This window comes from Bombina bombina, chromosome 6 (genome assembly GCF_027579735.1).
Source record: "Bombina bombina isolate aBomBom1 chromosome 6, aBomBom1.pri, whole genome shotgun sequence".
In the NCBI taxonomy this organism is placed as follows: domain Eukaryota; kingdom Metazoa; phylum Chordata; class Amphibia; order Anura; family Bombinatoridae; genus Bombina; species Bombina bombina.
In genome coordinates this window covers 477,639,437-477,659,705 of record NC_069504.1, presented here as the reverse complement: position 1 = coordinate 477,659,705, position 20,269 = coordinate 477,639,437, and the positions used below count along the sequence as shown (strand labels likewise).

The following is a 20,269-nucleotide window of genomic DNA, read 5'->3' as shown; positions in this document are numbered from 1 at the left end:
CTCTCTGTGTCAAAGTACTCTGTGTGCTCAAGGTTAGAGACATTCTGGTAAGAATCCAAAAATAACATTGCAACCGAAAATATAAATAAAAACAGCCTTTTTTATACTAGAGCAAAAGTTAGTTATACAAAAGTGATCAGACAAGGCTTTGCTAGCCCTTCCAGCAGCAAATGTATTCATGTTTACAGGATTTATCTTTGTAACCAAGTGTCAAATCCTACAAGTATCATGGGTTTCTTAATTTAGCTGCAATGTTATGTGTGGTATGTGAGCTAGAGGACCTGATCACAGCAGAGTTATCATGTGTCTCTAGTGCCCTACAATAAAGCCCAGGGACCAACCAACCGTAGGGGAGCCTCCAAGACAACAAATACAGAAAACGCAGTGGCATAAATTCACTTACAATGAAGCCAGTGTCTTATTTAACTTTTATGCTGCCCTAGGCACTGGGAAATCTGCTTCTGCCTGAAATCATCACTCACGTTTGCCTTATATGCACCCATTAACCAAACCAGAAAGGTCAGTCTAGCACACAGGTAATTACACACCACAAAGGAGTACCACTCATAAACCCCTACAGCAAATGATACAAAGTCCAAGAAAGTGGCAGCAATCAAATATATATATTTATTTAGAAGCACAGATACAGAAAGCAACGTTTCAGGACTGCTCCCTTATTCATGCCCCCCATTAAACCAGGGCTTGACAAATTTGTTTAAAACCTAAGAGCCAACTCGTGGAGAGACAGAGTATATAGTACTATATACAAAAGGTGCACTCTCCTAATAACATTTTTAGCAACTACCAGGGTGCTCTAAAAAGCCTCTACCCATAAAAAAAGAAGTATATATATATATATATATATATATATATACACACACATACTAATAATAACCCAATAAAAGTTGAAATTTAAATTTCACAGTTGCAAAGTCTAAAAAGGATCAAGCCTCACCAAGCTAAATTTTAGGTGCAGCTGGTAGCAGCCAGCAAGGGGAAGTGGGGCAACCATAGGTGTCTTGAGAACTCTAAACCAGGATGCCAGGGGCTAATTTTAAGGTGCCAATTAGCCACTGGGTTTGTCGAGCCCTGCATTAAACAGCCAGGGATCACTGATTTGTAATAAAATTAATAAATAAAACATTATGGGCCAGATAATTTCGGGTGAGTGAAAAGGGGCTTATTGTGGGTGTTTGCGTGTGTCGGGCTTACCGCTGGTTTAACAACTTGAAAGTAAATGCAAACGCGTAAGCGCAATCATGATTAACGCTAGAATAATTTCCACATCCTCAGAGCTCTGGTTAACTGTTTTGAGAAACAAAAAAGTACCACAAAACACATGAAAAATACATTAAAAAGTACAGTTACAAAAGTTATAAGGGCTCAAAGATATGAGGTCTCAGGTGTGATATACATATATATTTATATTTGCTGCCCTTTGCTGCGCTAATTCTCATGCCGTGTCGTCTGATGGCATGAGACCAAGGCTCCCATTGGAGCCTATGGAAGCACGCTCTAGTGAGTGCAAAGCTTCCCTGCAATGCAAACGTGAGGTCGCATTCACATTGCGCTATACTTGTAATACCAGCGCACATTTGCTTGTGCTGGTATCACTCAGTTAAGTGCAAAATATTACTTTGCGGAAGCTATATTTTGTGCTCAACTTGTAATGTAGCCCTTAAAGGGAGATTTGTGTCATTTTAGTAAGCATAGTATATATCAGCAAATAACCCATAAGTAGATTTATACACGTCCTAATTTATATCACGAGATTTTATTAAAAATGATACCTTTACCTAGGTATTAAAATCACTTTATCCCTCACTAGACACATGTAAATTATATTTCAATCCACCTTTAGCACTCTTTTGCCCAATCAATTATCATTTGTTTTAACTATATCAGCAAATAAGCAATACATTGCAAAATAAATCAATTTTTTGTTTTGTTTTTATTAGAATTGTTGCATTTTGGTCCAGGTAAATACCCATTAAAAAGCCTCTTGATTATGTTTGACTTACCCCCTTTACTGTGGCCTATTAGTGAGAGATATAAATACGCTCTGTACAGACCAACCAATGTTAATGTAGCAAGTTACTAGATTAGAATTATATAGTCTGTAGGATGTTCTCTAGAGTTTCTAGGGACATTGGAGAAACATATTTTTATGAAGTAAATTGCTGAAAATTTTGACAAAATAAATAATTGAAGTTTATAGTAAGTTTTGTTTTACTTCACATACAATAGAAGTTATGTGGAACTAAACTTTGAGTTTAATGTTCCAAAATAAATAACAGACATCACCATCTATTTAGGACTTTGTGAGTCTGGTGAGACATCTTGCCAAGATCATTTTCAACAAATCTGTCATGCTGAGACTTAGCTGTCCCTCAATAACGTTTACAGACTCATCACTAACATGTTGTTTTAACTGGCTCTCTGTGAAACCACAACGCTCCTAAAATAACAATGCTAAGATATTAGTGGTGCGTAGTGTGAATATGTGTGATATGCTAGTATCTCATAATCATCTCTCTTCTGCTTTTTCTTGTTTCCTAACAGTAACAGAATTAGCTTGCACAAAATACTAAAGTGCTGAGAAACATTTAGAATAGGGAGTATCTTTAGTATTTAAATAGGCACTTAAAGGGACAGTGTACACCAATTTTCATATAACTGCATGTAATATACAATACTATAAAGAAGAATATGCACAGATACTTATCTAAAAACATTTTAAAAACTTACCAGTTTAGCACTGTTGATGAGGTTAGGCTGGGACACCCAGTGAAAGGGGCTGGGAAACCAGAAAGAGCAGACCACCCCCTCCCCTACATATGAAAAGACAGATTACACAAACTGGAATATTTAGACCTGGGACTACATCTGATCTTTTGTGGGCTTGGTCTGAAAATCAGCACAATGTTATTAAAAAATAAACAAAACATTACATTGTTACAAAAACATTCCCAGATGGGCTATATAAATGGATCATCTACAAAACATTTATGCAAAGAAAAATCTAGTGTACAATGTTCCTTTAAATATCAAAATGTATTCATGGTATATACAGCAACTATTATTCACTCAATACACTGTGACCCTAGATTTGTCAGTTTTTGCCCATTGAGTGGAAATACTGAAAATTTCATAACACTGAAAATGATTAGCCAAACCTACAGCAAAGACAGCTGCATAAATCTTTATAAAATTTGGCATGTGCATGACTATTTAAAGCCCATTATTTTGATTAATTTCTTAAATGCTCAATAGAACTAAAACAGCAGAAAAAAAAATAAGTGAAGAGATGATCATCAGTGATTTGGCAGCTGAGTTTTTGTGGAAAATGTAATCCCAGAAATTGGTGTTATACCTGGGATACTTGCAGATGGGCTTTTAACTTTTAGCCCATGAACCCTAGTAATATTTGTTTTCATGTTTATGTATACACTACATACACACATAGACTACTCACACAATTCAAATACTAAACACCTGCACACAAACACTGCACACACTACACTACACTCCTCAAATGCGGCACCATATACACTGCGCATGCACAACACATGCATTTAGATTTTTTTCAATACCTATGTAATTTAATGGCACAAAGACATGTGGTCAGTGGCGTATTTAGGTTTTGTGCTGCCCTAGGCACTCAAAAGTCTGCTGCCCCCCCCCCCCCTCAGGTTTTAGGTCTTTTTTGGCCATAAAACTTTTTGTTCGGGGTGTAATGTGATTTTTTATTATTATTCCATTAAATGTTCACACATGGATACACACCAGGCTCTGCAACTACATACACGCCAGGCCAAGCTATTCCTTACATAAAACTGGCTTTTCAGTTATATACACACACCAAGCTCTGCAATAGTCTATGTGTCATTCTAACAATGAGCACAGAAATTATAAAAAGAAAAGCAGCTTGAAAAAAATACACAAGTAGCACACAAATAATGGTATTCTTAATAGTAGGATAGAGTATTTTTGAGCCATATATGGTTTGTTTACTGTTCCAGATGTAGCAGTAAGCAGAAATTACACAAAGCTATGTGTGGTATGATGTGTTCAGGACTGACTCTGCCTCCACTACTATGTAACTACAGCTCTGCTTGTTGTCCTTGTGTGAAGCAGCATCTGAGAGTCCAATATCACTGCAGACCCAGGTATGCCCCAATATTGTGAGGCTTCACATCTCCTACCTTATGAGCTATAAAAGGTAAAAACTATCCCTATCTATGCAGCTGAATGACAATCTACTCCCACCTAAGCCAAACTGTAAGGTAGCCATAAACGTGATAAAGATTATGAATAACGGTCACTCATACCAGTCTGAGTAAGATTCTGAAATGTCTTCACCAGTTCTGGTTAGAAGATGCACCGTGGATTAAAAAGTCTGTCATCATTGGCTGTTAGGCCACAACCCCAATTTAATTTTAATATACTATGCCAATGCCATCCAAAACCAATACAGTATTTAAAAAGCCCCACTTTATTATTGTGTACAAATTTAATACAAAGATATAATCCAGATTTCAGAGCAGTACACAGCAGATAATATCAATTGCAAAAAGACCTGTGTGGCTAATGCCTAGGCTGGCTGCAGTCTGCACTAGATAATCAACCCTGCTGTTCTCCTGCTTTCCTCTGCGTACCAGGTTTTAGAACAGCCTAAGCAGGAGTTATTCCCGCCCCTGAGGGGAACACACTAGTCGTTAGTGGCTGTGAGCTATGTTTGAAGATAGAATAATGTGGCTCATTGGCTGGCTGGATCAGGCTCTTCAATAGGGGGCACCGGGCAGCGCATGGTGTGACAGCGACATACAAGTTTACACAAGTGTTTTTATGCACTCTGTGGCTGTGTGATTATTCATGCAACCAGGACCGTGCCGAAAACACGTGACCTTGGCACGGTCCGGGTAGCATTAATAATCACATAGCAAAGTCAGCTACATCTGAAGTGCAGATAATACGATGGCATGATGAGGGTTGTGGTGGGGCTCATTAATTGGCTGGCTCAGGACAGAGAAGGTTTATCAATAGGGTGTACCAAATAAAAAAAAAAAGCTTATGAAAAGCTGTTTGTTTGTCAACTTGCATGCTATATTTGTATTACTTTTCTGGACTCTGTGGTGTGTGACTATTAATGCAACCCGGAATATGCCAAAGTCACATGATGTCGTCTCTGTCCGGGTTTCATAATAATCACATAGCCTCAGAGAAGTCAACAATGAACAGAGCAATATATATATAGAGAAATACAATTATTGCAGGCAAGTGTTCAAGTAGGTTGCAGCATACAGTGCACTAATCAATTGCACAGCATATGCGTCATCACTCAGTCCTTACAGCATCGGTGAGGGCAGGCCAGGACTCTGTACCCGCGTTAGTCATTCTTTATGTGAGAGATAAGCAGTGTCTGCACCTGCAGAAAATGCCGCCCCACAGGCATTGTCAGCCTAGGCTATAATACGCCCCTGCGTGTGGTTTTACTTTGGAATTTCATGCTTTTAAAACTTTGATTGGGAAATATATATATATATAAAAATATTGTGGATCATGTCTGCTGTCAGCATTTATCATTGCACCAGCAGTTCTTGTGAACTAATAGCTAGTGCTTCAGTGATAACGTCACTAGAGCACTTATAAGATGCGCCTAGGATTAATATTACAAAATATTTCAGATAGAGTTATTGATATATGAACTATAAAAATAGAATAAATTAATATATCAAATAGCAACAACAGTATTGTGACATTGATATTAAAACATCAGTGTAATGGCACTCCAAAGTGAAGAAAACAATACAAACTGTATAATCCAGTGTATATGTTCTGATACAAAGTCCAGGAATACACAATTAGTAGTTCCAAAGGCTGGCAGATAGACAGCAGTATTCCAAGAGAGTGTAGGCCGCTCCTCCAGGGTGTTGTGCCGCAACACGGATGACAAATCTAGGAAGGAAAGAATAGAGGGCGCCACATGGTGCAGGTCATAAAAATAGATTAGGGCAACAATTGGATCACAAGAATCCTACTCACACAGTATAAAGCACCAATGTGCAGTATTCGCAATCCGGAACCACACGTCGTCCGGTAGACCTCTGTTGGGGTGTGTCGCCAGATGGAATTCCTCGTCTCACCAGGGAGAGTCCAGGGAAGCCCAAAGGTGGTGTAGTGGGAGCAAATCAGTGTCAAAATAGCTCACACCAAAGATCCAGGAGCTCCAAATAAATGGTGATAAAATATATTTGGCCTAAGCCAAAATGATGCAGCAGATGGAGAGTTTTAAAAGTAAGATAAAATTTATATTTTGGAATAAATTTTATCTTACTTTTAAAACTCTCCATCTGCTGCATCATTTTGGCTTAGGCCAAATATATTTTATCACCATTTATTTGGAGCTCCTGGATCTTTGGTGTGAGCTATTTTGACACTGATTTGCTCCCACTACACCACCTTTGGGCTTCCCTGGACTCTCCCTGGTGAGACGAGGAATTCCATCTGGCGACACACCCCAACAGAGGTCTACCGGACGACGTGTGGTTCCGGATTGCGAATACTGCACATTGGTGCTTTATACTGTGTGATTAGGATTCTTGTGATCCAATTGTTGCCCTAATCTATTTTTATGACCTGCACCATGTGGCGCCCTCTATTCTTTCCTTCCTAGTTCTTGTGAACTGCTGGTGCAACGCCACCCCCTGCAGATTTACGGCCGCCAGTAGGGGGCATCAATCAACCCGATCGTATTGGATCGGGTTGATTTCTGGCGATGTCTGTCCGCCGCCTTAGAACAGGCGGACAGGTTATGGAGCAGTGGACTTTAGACTGCTGCTTCATAACTTGTGTTTCTGGCGAGCCTTCAGGCTCGCCAGAAACACAGGGCTTCAAGCTCCATACAGAGCTTGATAAATAAGCCCCCTAACTTTGAGTATGGAGTGTAATTCTAGGGATCAATCTTAAATAAAGCCATAGCAGAGTTAGAAAAAGTTCAGAGAAGGGCCACATAACTAATCAGGGGAATGGAGGACTTTAACAAAACTGGGTCTGTTTTCGATAGAAAAAAGGCGCTTGAGAAGTGATATGATATGATAGATATATACCGATATATATAGGAATATCTATTTAGAAATACTTAGAACATATTCTGCTATGTGCAGAACATTGGAATGTGAAATATTACAGTAAATACACAGTATAACACTTTATTAAAAAAAAAAAGAGTATTGCATAAATATGTTTTCATCTACTTAACTGCAAAGGGCTACAATTCACTTGTATGTCTATATATGTGCTCATATGTTTATATGTGTATATATGTCTGTAAATACATATATACACACATATATATATATATATATATATATATATATATATATATATATAGTAAACAATTTCCAGTTCAGCCCACCGATAGACAACTCGCCTGGGTGCAATGATACCGCATCAAATAAGAAACAAGAGAATGCACTCTCAGGACTTCTTCAAAAAACCAATTTAATGGAACGTTTTCGGGGTTCACAACCCCTTCATCAGCATACATAACAGACAAAATACAACTCATTTATAGTGTTACATACAAATTAAATCACACCAACCTTAGTGCCTCTCCAAAAAAGTGCGCCAATATTTCGAGCTTGGAACGCATCTTGCGTTCCACAGTGCTGTCCGAAACCGGAAGTTTCATTACATCACTTCCGGTTTTCGGTCCCAATATACAATCATAAACTTATTCATAAACTTATTCAATCTACATGTTTGAACATTCTTATGTGACATACTAGTGTAGAGAACTTCATATAGACAAACATGTGGAACATTGCCACAAATACCTGAAAATGTGTTAAATAAATATTGGATAGTGTTTGTGCATCGAGTTGGCATGGTGACAGTAACCAAGGTAATTGTATACAATGTTAATTACCCATAAGTGCCATTACCTGTGTTAAGTTTAAAACAAAATACCAACTGGACAGAACAAAGATTTTCTTAATGTGCAAAACAGCATAAATTCATGCTGAAAATGCTCATTACTATTAAAATAATAATAATTAAAATAATAATTGGACTATGTATCAGTACGTGTGGTTGGAATGACATTTTCTAAATAAGAAACAAATGGAATGCTGCAAATATGGATGGAAAAAAAATTAGAGTGTGACACCATTGCATGTGCATTCTCTTGTTTCTTATATATATATATATATACACACACATTACATATACATATTTAGACATGTGTATGTATGTACTGTATATATGTATTTATGTATGTATCTCAATGTTAAAGCCCTTTGCCTGCCTTTTTTTTTTTCTCTAAACGCTATGACACACTGCAAGCAGAGCGGCGTGCAGCGTATAGACGCGGGTGTGCGTGCTCAGTGTGTCCTACCTTTTCATCTCTGAGCACTCTGCTGCATCAGGTCGCGTAGCTGAGCGCTCAAAGATTAAATATTTGAACTTTAGAAGCGATGCGGTGCAAAGCAGCTGCTTTTCCTTGCACTGCATCGCTTGCAGTGTGTCACAGCCTTAATACCTGAGACCTCCTGTATTTGAGCCTTTATAACTTTTTTTGTGAAATATTTTTTAAAATTTTTTTTTATTAGATGGTGTTATTAGGAGTGTAACTATACTTTGTAATCTATTGTTGATGTGTTTTGTGACACTTATGTTTTGCAAAACAGTTAACCAGAGAACTGAAGTTACGGTAATTTCTAGCGTAAATCATGATTGCGCTCAATCGATTACTTTCAAATTGTAATACCAGCGGTAAGTCTGACAAACACAAAAACTCGTGATAAACGCCTTATTGCTCGGGCGCAAACGTTTGCGCTCCACTGGTAATCTGGCCCAAAGTTGTTTATTCAAAGGAAACTGTAAGAAGAGGTCACAATTTAAAACTGGGGGAAAGGAGATTTAATCTCCAGCAATGTAAAACATCTTTTTCACTGTAAGAGCAATCAAATTGTGCCAATACCTTAGTAACATTTAAAAATGGTTTAGATAAATTTCTGGTTAGAAACAGAATTCAGGGATATGATTGCTTGTGTTAAACGGGTCACCTTTTTAATGGAATTAGTTGAAGCTAAATTGGAGCTTCTTTATTATAAATCAAGTAGGATCTGTATATATATATATATACAGTATATATTCATTATTTATTTTGCTGTAAAATACATCTGAAAATTGTGCTTGTTACACTTTCTCCTAGGGAGGTTTAGGTTAAAGGGACAGTCAAGTCCAAAATAAACTTTCATGATTCAAATAGGGCATGCAATTTTAAACAACTTTCCAATTTACTTTGGTATTTTTAGTTGAAAGCTAAGGCTAGATTGGCTCATATGCTGATTTCTTAGACCTTGAAAGCCACCTCTAATCTGAATGCATTTTGACAGTTTTTCACTACTAGAGGGGATTAACTCATGTGTTATAGATAACATTGAGCTCACGCACGTGAAGTTACCTAGGAGTCAGAACTGATTGGCTAAAATGCAAGTCTGTCAAAAGAACTGAAATAAGAGGGCAGTTTGCAGAGACTTAGATACAAGGTAATTACAGAGCTAAAACATGTATTATTATAACTGTGATGGTTATGCAAAACTGGGGAATAGGTAATAAAGGGATTATCTATCTTTTTAAACAACACAAATTCTGGCGTTTTGTCTAAGTTTCTGTTTACCTCCCTCACCTTGTCTCCAGTCATTTTTTCTTTTAAGGTGGATTATCTTTTTGGCACCAACAATCATAATAGCAAAAGCATTGTAATAGCAGTGGGAATACTAAGTAGCTTTGAATATTGTTGTGTATATATAAATATACATTAAGCTATTAGATGGAGATTAGAAAGGAATATATGTCTGTTTGTTTAAATACCTGTTTAATATATTATTGTTTATTGACTAAGCTAAAGCAATGTTTAAAGGGCCACCCATTATAGTCATAAAATTGTATGTTCTAATCCGTTATAGCATCTCATTTTAAGATTATTGACCCTAGACTACTGTATGTTTAACACAATGTAGAAATACTGTCCGGGACTCGCAGAGCACTGCTTGTGACAAGAGGAAAACGTTGAAATATCCAATCAGCAGCACTATTCTACATCTGAGGTATGCGACTAGCATTGCTGATTGATTGGATCAGCAGCTTCTGCTTGGGAGCATCAGTGCTCTGCGAGTCCCGAGCTGTATTTCTACTGTGTGTTTATTTAACTTCCCACAAAGGAGTTAAACAGTAGAGGAGCAGGGTTGATTGTCTTAAAATGACATGATGTAACAGATTAAATCATGTAATTTGTTACTATAATGGCCCTTAAAACTCATTAGGGAATTGGCTTCCCCATCTTTTTCTGTAACTGCACATGTGCAAACAAAAGTTGCAATATGACTAACTCTAAATTTTAAAAAAAGCAGCAGATTTTTCAAAATGTAATGTAAATTTCCTCATCCCCTGTATCATGTGACAGCTATCAGCAAATCACAGACAGATATAAGTACACACTATGATCCTTTGCATGTGTTTAATAGAAGCTGGTGCCTCAGAAAAGACTGGGCACAATTTGATAATGAGAGTTGTTTAAAATTGCATTTTCTATTTGAATCATGAAAGTTTAATTTTGAAATCTGAAATCTCTTTCTCAAATACTATTACTTTGGCAGTACTGTCCTATAGTGATCCCCAGTGTATCCCCACTCCCAGGTGCAAAAAGAGATAAGGTGTGATGTGAGCATTCTGAACATTGCAAGGCAGTCTGACACATCCACCCTGTCTGTATTTTTCTCTGTCTGTTGTATATTGGCCCTTTGGAAGCCCTTCACTATAAGTCTGGCTCCATTTCTCTCATACATTATGACAATCATTCTGGGACATTTCACTGTGACGTCTAACAACCCTACAAGTCCTGCAGTTTATAGCCTACTTTTCTAAACAATTAATTTGACCTTTTCCAGAGGACTATATCAGCTTAAGTTTTCAACTTGTCACCCACCTACTGACATTTTCTGATCCTTTCAAGCATCCACAGAAACCCTTTTTTTACCTTCTATTAGTGGTTCATTTGCAATCACCTAATACACTTTCTCTTTTTCAATTCTTTCCATGACATCCACCAGTAAAGACTACTGAGACAGTACTCACAATGCTTACTAATGATTTCCTTGCTGGGTCCCTTCTCTCTGTCTCTCTCCCACATAAATCAAACCCTCCTTACTCAAACTGGTCACAAACTGCATCTCTGCAAATGTCTCCTACATCTCCTCAATCTCAAAAAACAACAACCCTCATCTTCTACACTTCTACCCCTATTTTCTACATAACATCTCAGGAACTCACCATCTCCTCCCTCAAGACATAACCAAAACATTAATTAAATCACTTTTTGTTATGATTCACTACTGTAACTTACTTCTTATTGTCATTCCCAACCCTCATCCCTCTTATTCTAAAAGGCAGGAAAACACTGCCACCAGACTTCTGCATGCAACAAAAACTATACATAGACTGACACAGATGCTCAAAAAAGCTGGGTATTTAGTGATCTACCTAGATCCGTTCAAGACCTATTTCTTATGGCCCAATTATCTAAAGCTCTCCATTCAGGTGAGATGATCTAAGTCTTGTCAGTATGGCGAGATCCCTCAAGTAATTTTATAAAGGCATATTTTAGCTCGAGAGATGTTTATCTTACTATGCAGGACTCTGGATGTGAAGCAGTGACTCCTGCATTACAATATAAGGTCTAAAAACAGTCCCAAACATTTTGTGTGATTTCTCTTCATGCTGGCTAGTTTTTGATCATCAGCCTCTTAAAATTTACTTTTTTTTTTTTTTTTTTATAATATTTTTATTGAGGCGAAAGACACTACATGACATTTAGGCAATAATTTGCAGGACATGTAAATACAAGGGTAAATTACATCAATACTGGAAAAAGAATAAAATAAAAATAGAATAATGAAATAACATTGACATCCACAAAATCTCCAGATAAGGTCATGTCACAAAAGAAAAACAAGTATTAGCTAAGCATACAAAGTCCACCTCATGTTTTCTAATATGGTGAGTCCCCATTAGAAAAGAGTAAAATAACAACATAAAGTTTACCCCTATAAGAATATGGAGGCCACTCTTGGACCCCCTAGGATATTAGTTGGACATATCAGGGGTACTGGGGAGAAGGGAAAACAACAAAGTGGGCCACTCTTGGGCCCAAAATATGGTTTAGGAACTTAAATAACTGATGCTTAATTATGGTAAGTTTCTAAAACAGGAACCATCTGCTATTGAGCTGCTTGTAAGGATAGCTCCCAGGAACTACCTCTCCTTAATCAATATAAAGGGCTGCATAGGAAGAAGGATGCATGTCTAATGAGAGTCAGCACAGCTTACACTTCAAGGGGTGAAGTAACTATTGTTTCACTAGCAGAGTACTACTTGCCATCAACATCTGATGCGGAGACCTGGTAGCTAAATACATTAGTATACTTGTTCCATTGTCTGTCCAGGGAACTAGCAAGGAGTATTAATGAAGGGGAAAACAAAAGAGTTATATCTACTTATGGGGGAAATTAAATATACTTTGAACATTATCTGAGAACTATTTGAACAATATGGTCTCCATTATAGTAGCATCAGAAAGGGGGGGAAGACATAAGAGCCATAGGACAAATATATTAATACAGGGAACTTTAAATACACATCTGAACATTAGGCAAGTCGGGATTGGCTACTGCATAGCTCATTGAGAAGGGATGAGCACTAGTCACGCAATGAATAATGGTAAACTAACAAACAGATGCGTACTGTCTCATAAACATTCAAACTAACCAGAGGCAGGGGAAATATTAAGAGAGACAGACTGATCCCCCATTCTAATGCAATACAAACATTTCCAAGAACTGTTACATTACACTCTACATTTCCCTGTCTTAGCATTCTACCCGTCAGTAGTGACTGAGAACGGGGCATATCAGTTTATAGAATGCAATCCACATGCGGCCCATAGTTCAATGAGACAGCATTTTCTTTCTCTTCCCCAACACACGCCCAGCTAGGTGGAAGGCTAGTAACGGTATGGGGGGGGGGAGTCTGACAGCCTCCAGGATCAAAAGGCCGGCAAAAATAGAGTACATCTGTACAGTCAATGGGCTGGCAAAAGGTTACCTGAAATGCGACCCACACAGCCCTGAATCTCGGTCTCGCTCTTGCCATAGGGAGGCAATGAAAAACAGCACAGCTTATCACCGCTGTGACCATAGCCTCTGTTGCAGGATTCTTCTCACAGGAAGCAGGTTCCAGTTCAGGTATCTTCAGAGCACCCAATGTCGCCTTCCACTCATGATGTTCAAAACACATCTCGTTGGCAACATTAGGGCAGTATGCACTGAGGGTTATTGCTAGGCATGGGGATATAGCGATATCTGCACTTGCCATTTCAGTTACGGTCAGCTGCTGCCTGGAGACTCGCAGAGGTATCCTGTTCATGGTCGGGACATCGTCCAGGCATTCATCCACTGCTGGAGGGTTTTTTCCAGGTATGCTTAAGTGCTGCGCTGCCGCAGCCAGGGCAGAGGGTGCCGGACTCAATACACTTAGAACAGGCTGTAGGAGAGTTGTAGCTTTGTTTATTTTCCCGGCAAAGTCGCCCAGTGTGCATTCTATAACAGCCCAGCACGGCTGTTCAGGCATGTTGCTTGTTTGATTCAGGATAGAGGCGGTAGAAGTGGTGTCATCTGTCGGGAGTCCAGGTTTCTACTTACCGCTTCCTCTCTGGTTGGAAAGTCCAGGAACGTTATCCGTGCTACAGTCCTGCAAAGGCAGTTTGGCTGTGATCTTGTGGCCCAATAGGATTAAGGACAGGTCATGCTCCAATTCCTCAAAGTATTTGGCAATCGCTTTAGTGATAGAAGTTTCCCACCTAGCAACCGCATCCATATTGGCAGTGTCGTGTATATGTATTGCGACCGTAAGAAGTAGCTTATAACCAGTGAATAGGTGACTCACTATTTTCAAGTAGCTCTTGAAATGATCAGAGAATTGTAGATGGTTCCTGTGTCAGGATGAAAGTTATTACAGTGTTCTGCGGAATCTCACTGTATCATAACGACAGGGACACGCTGGATCCCTGCCGGGGGTTGAGTTATAGGCCGCAGCCCGTGTGTTATTCCAGTAGATTAAATGGAACTCCAAAACCGCAAAATAATAGTATCCCTCGATAGGGTTCACTCTGCTGTACAAATTAAGGGAGGAAATAATACTTGATGGAGCATTAATAAGGGTTTTGCAAGCAGATTGATGTGAAGAGTTGGAGCAGCAAACAATCTAGCGACCTGTCATGGCCGCCGCCTGGAAGTTCCCCCTTAAAATTTACTTTGTCACCAAATATGAATATGAATGAAATGATGATACATATAATTAAACAGTTATTTGCCCTTGTCCTTGCATTAAAGGGACAGTCAACACCAAAATTGTTGTTGTTTAAAAAGATAGACAACGCCTTTACTACCCATTCCCCAGCTTTGCACAACCAACATTGTTGTATTAATATACTTTATAACATTGAAACCTCTAAATTTCTGCCTGTTTCTAAGTCCCTAAAGACAGCCTCTCATCACATGCTTTTTTTATTAGCTTTTAAAAACAAGAGACTGCTAGTTCATGTGGGCCATATAGATAACATTGTGCTCTCTCCTGTGGAGTTATGGCTGACAGATAATAAATAAATAGCCATGTGATCAGGGGGGCTGTCAAAAAAGGCTTAGATACAAGGTAATCACAGAGGTAAAATGTGTATTAATATAACTGTATGGGTTATTCAAAACTGGGGAATGGGTAATAAAGGGATTATCTATCTAAACAATACAAATCCAGTATGTCTCACAGACATGGTGTGTCCATGTGTCATGGTGTTGAATCTGGTGCTTTTAGATCACTAAATTCCTGTTGACATGAGAAATGTATTCAAACTGTTGCATACCTCATCAGTATTACTATGTTTCAGAGATCAGTAGAATAAATGCATAATTAAAGGTACATTATACACTCGATTTTTCTTTGCATAAATGTTTTGTAGATGATCCATTTATATAGCCCATACAGGTTTTTTTTTTTTTTAAATGTATAGTTTTGCTTATTTTTAAATAACATTGCTCTGATTTTCAGACTCCTAACCAAGCCCCAAAGTTTTAGGAGAATACTGATGTATACCTACTCCAGTTTGATCTTGTTTGTAAAGAGTCTTTTCATATGCAGAGGAAGGGGGCAGTGTCTGTTTTTCCCTCACTTTCAGTGGTTGTTCTAGCTACCTTTTTAACAGAGCTAAACTGGGAGCTTCTAAGTAAGTTTTTAAACAGTGTTATACTGGATTTTTATATCCGTATCTGTGCATATTATTCTTTATTTTAGTGTCTATTACATGCAGTTATAAGAAAATTGGTGTATACTGTCCCTTTAATTTCCCTTCAAATTCACTTCTAACGTAACACAGTAAATACCACTTATTTTATTTTATTTTTTTATTCAGCCATTTGTTCTTTTACATTGTCTACAATTGTGTGAACTTGCTTTGGACTGCTACAGATTTAAATCTTTTGCTCCAGCCATTTCTCTAACCATTGATTTAGCCCCATGTAACACAAGTTCTTTGTTGATTTTATGCTTTGGCTGTTAGCTTAGAGGTGCAAGTAGTGGAGATATTTCATACAAAACTTTCACAGTCTTTTTTATGGAGATAACCTATTCAGATTTCCTTAATTAGCTCCAACATTGTCAGACTTCTTACTCTTTATATTTAAAAAAGTTATGAATTCAAGACAATATATGTATGTTACTTATGATGACTTCAAGGATTTGCCCATGCCACGTTGTAAGCTACTCTACACTCCAGCAATCAATGCACAAAAGTTATGTCCATTTAAAACTCACCTGATATTTTCTCGAAAAGGTTTGATATGTCCCATAATGTGTAAACTAGCCTTTTAACGGACACACGTGCCTACTGACAGCTCTACCATTTATAGACTACAAGCAATAGTATTTGAGACACACGTGCATACTGAGATCTCTACCATTTATAGACTACAAGCAATAATACTTGAGACACACGTGCCTACTGACATCTCTACCATTTATAGACTACAAGCAATAGTACTTGAGACACACGTGCCTACTGACATCTCTACCATTTATAGACTACAAGCAATAGTACTTGAGACACACGTGCCTACTGACATCTCTACCATTTATAGACTACAAGCAATAGTACTTAAGACACACGTGCCTACTGACATCTCTACCATTTATAGACTACAAGCAATAGTACTTGAGACACACGTGCCTACTGACATCTCTACCATTTATAGACTACAAGCAATAGTACTTGAGACACACGTGCCTACTGACATCTCTACCATTTATAGACTACAAGCAAAACTTTCACAGTCTTTTTTATGGAGATAACCTATTCAGATTTCCTTAATTAGCTCCAACATTGTCAGACTTCTTACTCTTTATATTTAAAAAAGTTATGAATTCAAGACAATATATGTATGTTACTTATGATGACTTCAAGGATTTGCCCATGCCACGTTGTAAGCTACTCTACACTCCAGCAATCAATGCACAAAAGTTATGTCCATTTAAAACTCACCTGATATTTTCTCGAAAAGGTTTGATATGTCCCATAATGTGTAAACTAGCCTTTTAACGGACACACGTGCCTACTGACAGCTCTACCATTTATAGACTACAAGCAATAGTATTTGAGACACACGTGCCTACTGAGATCTCTACCATTTATAGACTACAAGCAATAATACTTGAGACACACGTGCCTACTGACATCTCTACCATTTATAGACTACAAGCAATAGTACTTGAGACACACGTGCCTACTGACATCTCTACCATTTATAGACTACAAGCAATAGTACTTGAGACACACGTGCCTACTGACATCTCTACCATTTATAGACTACAAGCAATAGTACTTAAGACACACGTGCCTTCTGACAGCTCTACCATTTATAGACTACAAGCAATAGTACTTGAGACACACGTGCCTACTGAGATCTCTACCATTTATAGACTACAAGCAATAATACTTGAGACACATGTGCCTACTGACATCTCTACCATTTATAGACTACAAGCAATAGTACTTGAGACACACATGCCTACTGACATCTCTACCATTTATAGACTACAAGCAATAGTACTTGAGACACACGTGCCTACTGACATCTCTACCATTTATAGACTACAAGCAATAGTACTTGAGACACACGTGCCTACTGATAGCTCTTCCATTTATAGACTACAAGCAATAATACTTGAGACACACGTGCCTACTGACATCTCTACCATTTATAGACTACAAGCAATAATACTTGAGACACACGTGCCTACTGACATCTCTACCATTTATAGACTACAAGCAATAGTACTTGAGACACACGTGCCTACTGACATCTCTACCATTTATAGACTACAAGCAATTGTACTTGAGACACACGTGCCTACTGACAGCTCTACCATTTATAGACTACAAGCAATAGCACTTGAGACACACGTGCCTACTGACAGCTCTACCATTTATAGACTACAAGCAATAGTACTTAAGACACACGTGCCTACTGACATCTCTACCATTTATAGACTACAAGCAATAGTACTTAAGACACACGTGCCTACTGACATCTCTACCATTTATAGACTACAAGCAATTGTACTTGAGACACACGTGCCTACTGACAGCTCTACCATTTATAGACTACAAGCAATAGTACTTGAGACACACGTGCCTACTGACAGCTCTACCATTTATAGACTACAAGCAATAGTACTTGAGACACACATGCCTACTGACATCTCTACCATTTATAGACTACAAGCAATTGTACTTGAGACACACGTGCCTACTGACATCTCTACCATTTATAGACTACAAGCAATAGTACTTAAGACACACGTGCCTACTGACAGCTCTACCATTTATAGACTACAAGCAATAGTACTTAAGACGCACGTGCCTACTGACATCTCTACCATTTATAGACTACAAGCAATTGTACTTGAGACACACGTGCCTACTGACATCTCTACCATTTATAAAGTACAAGCAATAGTACTTGAGACACACGTGCCTACTGACAGCTCTACCATTTATAGACTACAAGCAATAGTACTTGAGACACCCGTGCCTACTGACAGCTCTACCATTTATAGACTACAAGCAATAGTACTTGGTAAATGTGGGCTTGTTTTAAATTTTAAAGGCAACAATAGCTGAAAACTGGTTAATTTAAAATTATTATCCATGTATTTAGCACTCTTACCCTTTACCTATTGTTGTACCACAGTAAAACATACATATATTTCAACCATGCCATGCTTTACACGGTTGCCAGTTTGACTGTACAAGTTATTTTCTGTCATGGGTTTATGCTGCAGTTACTTTAGGCATTAAAACACTAAAACACTAAAACACAATTGCAATACAAAATAACATCTCTGCTTTGCTAGTATGCTTTGGGTGTCAACTAACGCCTTTATACTGCTTACTAACATAAGGTGTGAAATGCAACCAAACATAGATAGATAAACCTGGTAATGGACTGGCATCACTATAAGAATAAACTGGCATGATATGGGTAGCACTACCATAAACAATGTTTAATTATAATGTTAGAAACATATTTATTGGTGTTAAGAACATATATTTGACAGATTCTGAACTATGGTTTAGAAATCATACAAAGCAGTGAGTAATATGTTACCTTCCAAGCTCATCTGCAATCTCGTAAATGTCTTCCACCTTTTGCTGCTTGAATACAGACATTCTGGGTATCCTCATTAGGTGAGCCTCATGGGTGAAAACTGAAACAGAAACATTACAGTGTGTGAGTAACACAATATACACTGGCTTTAGATCAAAATGGTATGCTCCATACAGTCAAGCTCAGTTCCGCACATCCATACACATACAGTTTACACTGCCATATTCTTCCTTCCACAGCCATATTGTACCACATATAACTACATGCTAAAACAGTCATATTGTACCACAAATAACTACATGCTAAAGCAGCCATATTGTACCACATATAACTACATGCTAAAAAAGCCATATTGTACCACATATAACTACATGCTAAAACAGTCATATTGTACCACATATAACTACATGCTAAAACAGTCATATTGTACCACATATAACTACATGCTAAAACAGTCATATTGTACCACATATAACTACATGCTAAAGCAGCCATATTGTACCACATATAACTACATGCTAAAACAGTCATATTGTACCACATATAACTACATGCTAAAAAAGCCATATTGTACCACATATAACTACATGATAAAACAGTCATATTGTACCACATATAACTACATGATAAAACAGTCATATTGTACCACATATAACTACATGCTAAAACAGCCATATTGTACCACATATAGCTACATGCTAAAACAGCCATATTGTACCACATATAACTACATGCTAAAACAGCCATATTGTACCACATATAGCTACATGCTAAAACAGCCATATTGTACCACATATAACTACATGCTAAAACAGTCATATTGTACCACATATAACTACATGATAAAACAGTCATATTGTACCACATATAACTACATGCTAAAACAGCCTTATTGTACCACATATAACTACATGCTAAAACAGTCATATTGTACCACATATAACTACATGCTAAAACAGTCATATTGTACCACATATAACTACATGCTAAAGCAGTCATATTGTACCACATATAACTACATGCTAAAACAGCCATATTGTACCACATATATCTACATGCTAAAACAGTCATATTGTACAACATATAACTACATGCTAAAACACCCATATTGTACCACATATAACTACATGCTAAAACAGCCATATTGTACCACATATATCTACATGCTAAAACAGTCATATTGTACCACCTATAACTACATGCTAAAACAGTCATATTGTACCACATATATCTACATGCTAAAACAGTCATATTGTACCACCTATAACTACATGCTAAAACAGCCATATTGTACCACATATAACTACATGCTAAAACAGTCATATTGTACCACATATAACTACATGCTAAAACAGTCATATTGTACCACATATAACTACATGCTAAAACAGCCATATTGTACCACATATAACTACATGCTAAAACAGCCATATTGTACCACATATAACTACATGCTAAAACAGCCATATTGTACCACATATAACTACATG

The 20,269-nt window shown here is 37.7% G+C and overlaps 1 protein-coding gene across 4 annotated transcripts in view; it reads right to left on the bottom strand.

Moving 5' to 3' along the window:
* Positions 1 to 20,269, bottom strand: part of DAPK2 (death associated protein kinase 2) — a 169,112-nt gene that overhangs the window by 99,469 nt on the left and 49,374 nt on the right. For all 4 annotated transcript variants that reach the window (XM_053717284.1, XM_053717281.1, XM_053717282.1 and 1 more), the window contains one exon: positions 18,780 to 18,879. In XM_053717284.1, the coding sequence (XP_053573259.1) occupies positions 18,780 to 18,856 (77 nt within the window). In that variant the 5' untranslated portion in view covers positions 18,857 to 18,879. The remainder of the gene's footprint in view (positions 1 to 18,779; positions 18,880 to 20,269) is intronic.